Source organism: Sceloporus undulatus, chromosome 6, assembly GCF_019175285.1.
Source record: "Sceloporus undulatus isolate JIND9_A2432 ecotype Alabama chromosome 6, SceUnd_v1.1, whole genome shotgun sequence".
Classification (NCBI taxonomy): domain Eukaryota; kingdom Metazoa; phylum Chordata; class Lepidosauria; order Squamata; family Phrynosomatidae; genus Sceloporus; species Sceloporus undulatus.
In genome coordinates, this window is record NC_056527.1 from 60683951 (window position 1) to 60696053 (window position 12103).

Below are 12103 nucleotides of genomic sequence, written 5' to 3' on the forward strand. Positions count from 1 at the left end.
GAAAGTTCCTGCTCCAGTGAACACTGACTCCATATCGCACCTATTCCAGCTCCACTGGTTGGTAAGTTCTTCGGCACTTTTGCTGGGGAGGGTGTGTGATTTTCTTTGCCTATGGAAATCAGAGAAATATCTGCCTGTGATGTGATAGTAATAAAAGTCACAGATCAGTTCTTCCATCAGGCAGCTTTAAAGCAGACTGATTCTATCTGGGGAAAGTTAGAAAGTGCATCGAAAATGGAGAACTGAGAGATAAGTTGAAGTGGTGAATTGAGAGATAGGTATTTTAGCAAGAGATTTAAAACAGTTTGCCTGGTGGTGATTTATTGCTTGATCTATATTCTTCCATGGTTCTGAAGTTTCTGGGGTTTGGGGGGAAATTGTCCAGTGCAGGCCTGAATATACTGAAATGGAACTCAGTCTCAAAGATTTGAATGAAAAGTATTTTCCAGAATGTTTGGTCTCCGCTGTCCAGGTACGCCCTCCAGTCTAGTCTATTCTGATACACATTTACTTGGATTTAAAAGTCACAAAGTTGAACAAGATTTTGCTTATTTATAATCTGCCTTTTGCAACATATTTTACAAGATGGTACACAAAAACTCAAAATCACAAAATGTAATAAAATCACAGCAGCAAGTATGGATAGGATCACAGACTGGGAACATGTACATGCTCACACATAGTATTTTCCTGTTAGAGCCACAGTGCAAATCTGCTTAAATTTTAGTTTAAGTCTCTTGTTTGTATACTCTTTTTGCTCCTAAAAGGAGAAAGGTTTGATCCACAATCCAACCCTCTAGTCTGCAGACTGCTATAGATTTACCTCGCAGTCCCAAGGAGTACCAATAAAATCATATTCATGTAAATGTCTGTAGAACACAGAGTTGCTATTTCTGTTTTCTCTCCATTGGATTAAATCAGTTTAACTCTAAAAAAATTAGTTTAACTTCAAGAAAAGTTTTGAAAAGCATTTAATACTTTTCCGATGTAAAAAAGCTTTTGTTTGAAAATTTGGTCAAAGGATGGTAGCAATGATCCTTTTCTTTTTTTCATGTTTGTAATCATGGGTTAATTGTTACTTTTGGAAAACAGTATACAACTCATATTCTTTTCCCCATTATATGGAAATTATATTCCTTACCTTGTAAATCTTTTACCTGCAGATAATGGTGAGGGGGAGAAGGGGAAGACGAAAGTGCTTGTAAAGTTTAAGATTTCTTAAATTTTTAGAGAAACGTTTGGAAATGACTGATTTACATGCTTTAAAAACGTCTTGGTTTTATGCTAGAAATGTTACTGCAATGCTGTCTGGTTAAACCTAAAACCCAGATATTTCCACTCTTCGTCATAGATTTTATTTTTAGGATGTCTTTGTACTTTCCATTGTCTGCCCCATTCATGTCTTGAAAACCATTACTTGGACTTAAATCAAGCAGAATAATTGTATATCACTCTTAAAGGGATGAGGAAAATGTTCCATTTGAGCCAGGGAGCATTTCTTTTATGTACCTGAAAATAAAAGATAAAACAGGATACAGAATTTTTTATTATTTTCTAAACTGGTATGTGGTAGAGTTCACCTGTTACTATGATCTTAATTCCTATTCAAGTTTGAGGCTCAAGTGGCTAATCAGACACCTCTTTGGTATAAGGCCTCATTTTCTGAAACCATTAGCTCATAATCATCTGGGGCAAGTTTCTCAAGAATTGATAAGATGTGGCTTCTGTATCTTGTGGCATAGACCAACATGTAGCAGCCAGTTATACATCAGATTCTTTAAGGGATCATTATCTTTAAAAGGCTATCAGACTTGTCTCCCTGTTGTTCTCTATGAAAGGGCATAATGTTAGTTGGCAGTTTAGGTTAATGCGGATAATTCTTTGGCCCACAAGTATGGATATGATGGAACTGTTCACTCAACAGTGCTGATCACCAGTGCAAGAGGCTATTGGCAACTAAGATTTATTACAACACCAGTGCTGTGATGACACCCTACAACAAGCCACTCTTTACTTTGGTGTGAAGCCCTCTAGAAGGGTGTTCTGGGGGTGTTTAAAAGACTGATTCTAAATCTAAAATATTTCTGTCTTGGCCACCTCCAAGATTCTCGTTTTTTTGTTTGTTTGTTATTTTTACTAGCATTATCTTTATCCTGTAAAGCAGGGGTGCATACTCTCTTTAATACTGAGAAGCATATGTCATCAGGAAGGTGTAGGGCCACAGACATATAGGCACATATCACTAACACCTGGAAAGCAGAGATTTTGAGAAGCACGGTCACTGGGACTGGAAGAGGCTTCCCCTCTTCTTATCTCCTGATAAGTCTGCCATGTCTCCAAGCCTATGCAAGGGGAGGAAAACTGTGGCTATAAGAATAGGAAACTGGGGTCTACCTTGAGAGTGAGCAAAAAAGGAGATATGTATACTAGCACAATGATCAGCGAGGTTCCTAACAAGGAATTCTGGAGTATTTCTCTGAATAGTTGAGATGTTTTATTATTTTGCAGAATTGGGATATTTTGGATATGTAGCTATTTGGTTGTTGATTGAAAGGCATTGCCAAGAGCATGGCATTTGGAAGCTATAGGGAAAATATGATGTCAGGAAGAACAAGGTGGGCACAGAACACAGATATTCTGCCTTCAAAACTCAAAAGCTTTATCATTGCTACTGTATTATTGTATATAGTAAAAATGAGAAACTCACTTATACAGAAAATGGGGGGGGGAGAGTTTCTAGTGATTCAGATTCCATGGCATATATCAGCTTGTGCACAGCCACACTACATGAGCAAACTGTGGAGTTTAACTTTTGACTCATATGTTATTTCTGACATGTGCAGTCATGAGCCACTTAGCTTTCATATGTACCTGAACCAGAAGTTCACCAGTTTCGATCGGCCAGATGTCATGTGAAAAATGTCAGTATCAAACAAGTGGGTGTGGCCAGTGCTGTAGTGGTTAGAATGGGACTTAGGAGACCCATGTTCAAGTGTCTGCTCAGCCATGATACAGATTTTATTGCACACCAAAGCATCCTCCAAAAGGCCCCATTCTGTTCCCCAGCGCCAAGCTGTCCCCGTTCAGTGCTGAGGAGCGCTAAATGTTCTGGTCAGAAGTTTACTGACCGAGGAAAATGGGCCCCGTCAGCACTGAACGGGGACAGCTTGGCGCCAGGGAATGGAACTGGACCTTTTGGAGGACACTTTGGCATGTGATAAAATCTGTTTTTGGCTGGTCGCGTGTACACACGAGAGTCCCCTTTCAGTTCCCGTAACAGGCAAAAAAAGGTGTGCGATAAAGTTCTGGGTTGCTATGAGAGTTGGGAAGGAGGAAAGCCACGTATGCTCCCTTGAGCTCATTGGAAGATAATATAAATCTAAATAATAAATAAATATAGAAAATAAATAAATATTTCTAATGACATGACAGTTACTGTTAGGTTGCAATCTTATACATGTATAGCTGGGAAGATAGCTGGACCTCAGATGGGCTTGCCTCGGAGTAGAAACGTATATGGGTTTATGGAACATTCATTTACAACATTAATACTTCACAGCAGACTGGAGTAGACCTTGGTGACAATACAGAATGTGGTATTTTCCTTCCTTAGAAAGACCACCAGTTCCAGTTATTGCTGTATATTGCCCCCCCCCCCCCAAAAAAATGATTGTACAAAAAGGCCACATCGTCATTAATAGGACATTTTTGGAGTAGAGCCTACATTTATATATTTTTTCCCTCTAGGACTTAAAGACTATGATGGAAAGTTTTTCTGTAATAACTGTCAGGCATGTAACACATGTTCAGAGAAAGGCAGGCATGACTGGTGTCTTTTTTGAAACATGACTGCAATTCTAAGAATCACAGTTGTTGTTTTTTTTTGCCTTGCATCATGAATACCCTACTTGCTTCTCTTTGCTTCTAGAAAGCTGTAAGCGTACAACTCAGATTAAAGCATGTGCATATGTATACAACAGGCCATGAACCCTATAAAATATGCATGATTGCCATTTACAGAGTGATGGTGCATCAAAAACAGAGACAAAAAAATATTCCCTGCAATTATACACACATCAACACAGGGTTTGTAATGATCATATTACCAATTTTTATATCAGTCATTGAGGGCAAAGTATTTAATAATTCTATTTTGCAGTGACAAACCAGAGACTATCTAGAATATACTCTATCACAGATGAAGTGAATATAACACAATCTATGTTAACACCCCTTTCTACTTCCTTTGTCAAAGAGGAAAGCATCCCTCTTTTAGTCATATTATTGCAGATATCCAGATGCATCCCATTCTACTGAGAATCTCAGTATGTGATATGAACCATTAAAGACATTAAAAATGAAGGAAGAGAAATAGAGGCATGGTCGAAAAAGTGAACTCACAGCAGGTTCCTTAGCTGCAGCATGAATTCAGCTCCCTTCTGGCTTTATAGATGAAATGACAGGTGTGCATACCAGCAAATCAAATTCATGTACATTTATCTATTCATTTGTCATGATAATAGTTGAAAGATTATTTTTCTTTTTTAAATGGTAAACTTTTGGTGTGGGAAGGCAGGGGAAGGTTTCCTGACAAGTTAGGCACAAACCACTCATTCTTATGAACCATCCATTTCTGCTGTGAACCTATTCATCCGAGGAAATGAAAGGAAAGATATCTGGATTAAAAATAACAAAGGAACTTTTATTACCTTTATTCTTTACATTTCATGCAAGGAACTCCAGACAGCACACACATATATGGGCTATTTTATTCTCAACAGCCCAAGGAAATTGGTTAGATTGAGAATGAACATCTGGCCCAAACTCCTCCAGTGAGATTCAATGTTGAGTGAGATTTGAACCCAAGTGTGTCCAGTCATAGCCTAGTACTCTGACCCATACTTTTGTCAACCTGCTGCTCTCCAGATGTGTTGAATTACAATTTTTTAAAATCCCAGCCATCATCTTGATAGGGATAATGGGAACTATAGTCAAAGGGATAAAGAAGGAGAAGGCTGTTACAGCCATTCCAACACAGCAGTTCTTATGTCTGCTACAAAAACATTATGCTTGTCTTCTCTTTGAATACAACTTGGTCATTTACAAGGCTGAGAAACTTTTACAGTATATTGTTAGGAACAGGGATGGATTTGTTATACAACAGATGAATGGGAGAAGGAGTGACCCCAAACACTATATACACTCATTGTTCTCTGATTCTCATCCCTCCCTGTTAAATGACCCCTTCCCCAGCTTGGTATTTATTGTATGCCATTTTAAATTGTTACTGTGAAGAATATGCACTTTGGAGATTATCTGACATGAGACATTGCAGGAAGGACTTTCAGACGGTGTCATGCTGATCTGGACATTGTCTCATTTGGGAAGCGCAAATGACAGCAGTTGCGTGAAAGACTTTCATATGACATCACACTGACCCTGTCATTGTCCCATCAGTGAGGAGAACTGTCCCATTTTTGCCCTTCATTTTGCATTAACAGAAGAACCCATTAATGTAATTCCACTTCATTGACATATTTATGACAGGATCAGCATGTCATGTGAATGCTTTCATCATGGACGGGATTAGGATGGGCTTTGCTCCGTCCCGCATCTGATAATCTTGATAGACTCAGATTTCAATTAACTCCTACAGGTTTCTAGGACAGATTTACAGGATATACTGTTGGATTTGTTTTATTTTGTTTCATTTTACTAGAAGCCACAAACTGGAAGCAGCCACAAAAGATAGACTCATTTAGAGTTAAGAATATGCCCAAGGCTTTGTTCTGAGTACCTGAACTAAACAGAGCTCACAGGTCTCCCATGCACAAAATATCCATTTCACATACCAAGAATTTATGAAGGGGATCATTTTGTTAAATGACTGTGAATTGAAAAACCATGCTAATATACATTGGGTCATGCCAAGATCCAGCAGCCAATCAGATCATCTGTGCTCCAGATCAATGCTACTCAAAGTGGTGGTCCTTGAACCAGTATCATTCTGCAAGCTATTGGCTTAATGGTCCATGGAGAGTTTCGAGGAAAGAAAGAAACAAGTGTAGCCAATGGGCACAGATGTAGTGTTGGTCCTGGCATATTGTGTGTGGAGGGGTGGGGGGAGAAGCTTGCCAGTTCTATACATCAGGTAGTTTAAGAAGCACTGCTCTAGATGGTAAATCACTAAATGGAGAAACAAATGCTCCTTTTGCCTTTTAATCCTCTGTCCCAAGCATCTCTCCTCCATCCAAGTTTAGGGAAATAGTGAATATCTGACATGGTGATGCTAATGCTAAGGTGCTATATTTCATGTTGTTTCATATTGTAAAAAGTTATTAGTGGACAGACTTTGGGAAGCATGTTATGATCCTGAGTAATAAAACTCTTTTGATCTTTTGGACTTTGCATTAATGTACCAACTGATAAAACTCTTATCATGCTATTAACAATTGTTTAGCTAATTATTTATGCATTTTAAAAATATGGTTGGAGGAAATCTTAGGTTATATCAGGTGTGGGAAGTTGCAGAATCTCTGGTGTGGTTTTTACTTGCTTTCTCTGATGGAGAGAATGATTATACTGAAAGATCCCTTGTGGGAAACTACATGGTTTGAGGAGTTGTTCCTGGTTCTAGACATCACTAGGGAAGAGGTGTTGGTGACAATATCATGTGACAAATAAAAGATACCTCTTCTTTTCCTTTCTGCAGGATTCACCTTCTTCCTGTGCCTACACACACACACACACACACACACACACACCATGATGACACCATCCTCCAGGACCTTTGGAGGATAACTGAGAGGTCTAGGGGGATGCCTTTGTCATTCTTTGCCTGGCTATAGGGGTATAGCCAGACACCTCTCAAATGCCCCCTGCTCTCCATTACCTATTAAATAGCTAGGGAGAGAGAGAGCACAGAAAAAAAAGTCACGCCTATGGTGGTTTGGGTTCTTGCATGAACAAGTAGTGAATTCCTTCCTCTACAAGGACCAAAAAAGTTATACCTGCACTGGATGTTAGCCAATGATACTAGTCCATTTACAGAAGCCCTCCCAGGAAAAAAAAAATCAGCATCAGCTGTAGAGCTGGCCTCTAGATGAAATTATAGCCACATGTACACAGTCCTCAGGGGAAGAGGAAATCACCCACTAATTGAAATTCTTCAGACATATCCACCCATTTCTTATAGGAATAAAAATTAGCATGAATAAGGCATACAGTGATTGGATGGGTGTTTAGGAGATTATTGTCCTATACAGACTAGCACTTTGTGCCAGCCTATGGGTAGAGTTAGGGCGCAGTATCCGCACACCGGACACCCTAACTCCACCCCTAGGGCATCATTTTGGCGCATGCCGATCTACATGGCACGCACCATCATGGTGTGAGTCTTGTGCTGCATCTACAGTGCCAAAAGCTTTTTGAGGCTCCTTTTCGTGCTCTCCAGAGGCTGGATCGGGGCTGCGGCATAAGGTGGCTGTGGCCCCGATCTGGCCAGCAAAGGGGTGGCTGCATGCTGCCCATCTGTACAGCCCCTATTACACCAAGGGAAATGACAAGAAAGCAAAACAAAATTGAAAATGGAGAACAGGTCTGAAGGCCTATAAGCCATTAACCCAAGTGTAGACTACCAGTTTCAGCTATGAATGAGATCCCAAAAGGGCCTCGATCAATGCCAGACCAGATGTTTTACTTCCTGAGAGAGAGAGGAAGATTCTCCACTATTATTTTATGATCTGAAGTAACACACCACTGTACACCCCCCACAAGTAGACTCATTTAGGAGATGCTGGCACACACAGCTCTGTCCTCCAACGGAAGAAAATGCTCAGGAGGCTGCTGCACTGCTCCATGAGTTGTTTGAGTCAGCCATGCACTAGTTTAACCTCTTGTAACGTTAGCCAGAGTGAGGCAGACATCTCATAGGCGCCAGACTTTGAGTGTCATGGAGCAAACTGTTAGTTATTTAATTTGTTATTATTGCATTTATACTGCTAGGGAGCGGGGAGAGATGCTTGTGGGATATTCTGCCTCATGTGCCAAAATAACTTGGTTAGCTTTATGGACCTTGACTGGAGTGGGAAGGGAGTGGCATTTGTCTCAGGCAGCAAAATGTCTTAGGCAACTCCTGCCTATTTTGGCCTACAAACACTGGCCATAAAGAACCTGATAAACCATAAAATATGACTGACTGGCTGCAGTCAGTTTATGGGGACGCAAGTTGCATCCCACAATCCAAACTCAAAGGATGTCTTCAAATACCTGAAAGTGTTAGTGGTTCTTCCTGAGACATTCCTTTCAGCTGCCAAAGCATTCTGTACAACACTGAGACATTCCATACATTGTCATCATCAAGTTCTTGCCTATAAAGAGATTTTTTTAATGCAAAATGATCTTTTATGTTGGTGTTGTCTTAATTTTTTAAAAAAGAAAAGAAAATTAATCAATGGGTATGTGGGTGGGTGGTGGGCAAAAATGTCTTGTATCAATGCAGAAAAAAAGACAAATTGGCCAGTCATACAAATTGCAGAACTAAATGTGCACTATTTTGTTTCTCATAGCTTCTGAAGAAAACCTTCTTCAGAGATGTCCACAGAATATGTCCAGCCACCACATGATATCTCAGAAGACAGATTGGATGGACGAGATAATCGCTGTAACCACATAGGTCAGACTTATGGAAGTTACGCCTGTGTCTGTTGTTAGAGAAAAGGCCTTCTTGCCAGCAAGAAGCACTGTCCATTGTCTCCCCCTCACTCCTCCTTCCCACCCCCAGCTGAACAACTGTTCCTCATGAAACCTGATAGACTGTGCCTTCTGGTGACACATATGATGCCAGATGGAGAAGCAGTGGGTGAGGCTGGGTCTTCCTCCCTCCTCTCCCTGTCCTTCTCTCTCTCTCTCTCTCTCTCTCTCTCTCTTTTTCTTTCTTTCTTCTGGGCAACCTATAAATATTGTCTAAAGCACTGGAGGGAAACAAAAAGATGTTTTCTTTTTACCCTTTGCATGGTCACAAAAGCAAATTTTCCAGACACGATTTTATGTACTGACGTTGCCAAAGAAAAAACGGATCTGTAGGCTATATTTCAAAAGAAGAAACTGGCATAAACACTGCCAAGTATTCCTTGCCTAAAATAAACTATGACATTCATGGGGTTGCCATAAGTTAACAGGTGACTTGAAGGCATACACATACACACACACACATATTATCTATAGTAGAACATTTACTTTAATGCAAAACTCCCTTCCTCAAACACTCTTCTTTTCTCATCTTTTGAAAACATTGCCACAGAGAGCAGGAGTGCCCTCCTTCTGTTTCCTCCATTTACTTTGCAAGCTATGATCTTCTCATACCTCATGATTATTCATATTTTGGGATCCTTATTTTACCTCCGTTTTATAAAGAACTCTGGTTTTACCAATCCAGACACAAACATGAAAGTATATTCAATAAACATCTGTGTCTGGTTTGGTAAAGTCACAAATCTGAGGTAAAATAAGAATTCTGAAACACAAACACCCACACATCCACATACATTTTCTAGTGCTCTGTATTAACTTGCTTGCCCTGCCAAAGCTTCTTGGGTGTTCTCATTAATGCTTGTTTATTTATAACTTGACTAAAACTACATTAAGTTACACCAGCCTTCTCCACGCTGGTGTTTTCCAGATATTTGGAGTGATGACTACAAATGTAAATCTAACTACAGATGTAAATCTTTGTAAATTTCATTCTCGCAGGTGACATTGAATGATTTAAACATTTTTCTCCTCACCGTGAGAAAGTTGCCCAAAACTGCAAGTTTTCACAGACTATTCACAGTTCAAGATGCATTCTGTGCAAAAGAAATGCATGCAGTTCCTTTTTCATAAGGTCACCATAAATCAAAGTAATCTTGGTGGCAGTTTGCAACAACAACAACAGCAAAGTTTCCCAGGCAGAAAACAGAATTTTCTAGGCAAAAATGGGAAGAAGGGACTGTGCAGTAAGTGCTATTTTCTTGCAGAAAACCTGTTTTTTATGCAAAAAATAAAAAATAGAAATCATGTGCATTTTGTGCACTGAATAAATCCTGAACTGCAAAGATGCTCAGGAACATGCCTACAATGCTATACAGAGCTGCAGCAGTACAGAAGGTTTTTTTTAAAAAAAAAGTCTCAATTCTACTCCCATTGGATATAGAGCACACTATTGGATATTAACTCAGACTGAAAAAGTATGAAATTTATGAGATAACTGCAAGTGAAGTTTGAACTGTATGCAATTGTTTTGAAGTTTTCTATGTATTCTTTTTTTAAAAAAACTGCAGATGATCTTTCTGAACAGTTGCTGAAGAGCTGTGAACTCAAAAAGTTACCAAGAAAGGGGAAAACTCTGCAAGTGTCTCCAAAAAGTGAGCTGGATCAAAAAAAACCAAAGAGGAAGGATACACCAGCAATACATACCCCACCACCAATAGCAGGTTAGCACTGGTGATTCTGCCCCAGATCCCCTTTGTCCACCCCCAGAAGCCAAATACCTGTGTTTTGCTCTGCAGTCTCTTGCAAAAGGTGAGTGAAAGTGACATAGGCCGTACAGACTGCCAAAATAAAGCTGCTTCGGGTCTCTTTGGAGGTATGCTGTTTAAATGCTGCATGCATCCTAAGAATCCAGAAGCTGCACCAAAGCTGCACTCCAGTTCTTAGGAATAGAGTGTGGCTTTGGTGCGACCTCCAGACTCTTAGGACCCATGCATCATTTAAACAGCATACCTCCAAAGAGATCTGAAGCAGCTTTATTTTGGCTGTCTGTAACAGGCCATAATGTCATAATGTCACATTATGTCACTTCCTTCCCTCATCAGTGAGGGACTGATAAAAACATGTATGTAGGCATAGCGGCTAGTTCTGGGGGTTTTGTGAAGGGTGTTTTTGAATGTTTTCACGTGTTGGGGGTGTTCTGCATGGTTTTCAGGCAAAAATCACACAAAGTTGTATATTATTTATTTCTTTGTTTAATACGCCACCTTTCTCCTAAATTGGACCCGGGGGGGGGGGTCTCACAAAAAGGGATTGGGAGGACTGGCATCCAGGGGATCCATGCAACCTGCACGCCACACTCCCCGCCCCTAATTTTTATCATACCTGTTCACTCAGTCTATTTGAAACTGCTTGATAACATTAGGAACTGACCCCTACTGTCATGTATTTCTAAACAATAAACAAAAGCATCAGGGTTTTTTTTAATTGGGCCAAAGCAGAGAATCTTCTTTCCTGGACAGATTTTTTAAATTATTCTTTTTCAGGTGTCACTCATGCATTTGTTGTTTCACCTTATGGGGATGAAAAGTTGACAATGCTTTGCAAAATTTAATTTCCATTTCTTTTGGTATTTCTGTAGGCATTCTTTCAGACCATTTAATTGGGAGGTGTGACCTCTCTGAGAAGCCACCAAAGAGCCATACCACTCTAGCATGTCAAAACACAGAACAGGAACAGAAAAGGCCCAGAAGAAAAAATACACCGGCGATAAATACACCACCTCTGCTTGCAGGTAAGGAAAACATAAAACAGAACGGGAACACATCTTTCAGGTACCAACAGGTAGGTATATAGCAGAATGTACCTCATGCATAGTGTCCACATGTATGTACAGGCATCTAAATTGTGGACCTTTGGGACTAGCATTCTTCTAGTGTCTTATATAAATCCAAACTTCTCTTATGCCAGCATATATTCTTTCATGGGTGCTACAGGGATTGGAACGCCTTTTCTCCCTCAGCCACAGAAGCTCCCCATCCTTTGACTATTCTGTGACTTGTGGGGAATGGGCAAGATCAGAGCCATCATACACAGAATGATTACATCTGCAATGAGATCACCAGAGGACCCCAGGGGATCTCAAAGCTGTTGTCATGATTTTGCATCAAGGGCCCATTCAAAAGACAAAATTATAGCATTATTATTTCACTTTATCTACCATGGTTCTGTCCTGGGATTGGCAGTTTAATGAGGGACATTTAGACTTCTCAGCCAGAGACTGCTGGTGTCTCACCAAAGTACATTATTATTATTATTATTATTATTATTATTATTATTATTATTATTATTATTA

The 12103-nt window shown here is 39.9% G+C and overlaps 1 protein-coding gene across 1 annotated transcript in view; it reads left to right on the forward strand.

The window, feature by feature from the left end:
* Positions 1-12103, forward strand: part of PPP1R17 (protein phosphatase 1 regulatory subunit 17) — a 24400-nt gene continuing 12297 nt past the window's right edge. Inside the window, exons 1-4 of the mRNA XM_042475530.1 lie at positions 1-61; positions 8568-8674; positions 10320-10472; positions 11390-11542. Of these exons, the coding sequence (XP_042331464.1) occupies positions 8593-8674; positions 10320-10472; positions 11390-11542 (388 nt within the window). The 5' untranslated portion in view covers positions 1-61; positions 8568-8592. The remainder of the gene's footprint in view (positions 62-8567; positions 8675-10319; positions 10473-11389; positions 11543-12103) is intronic.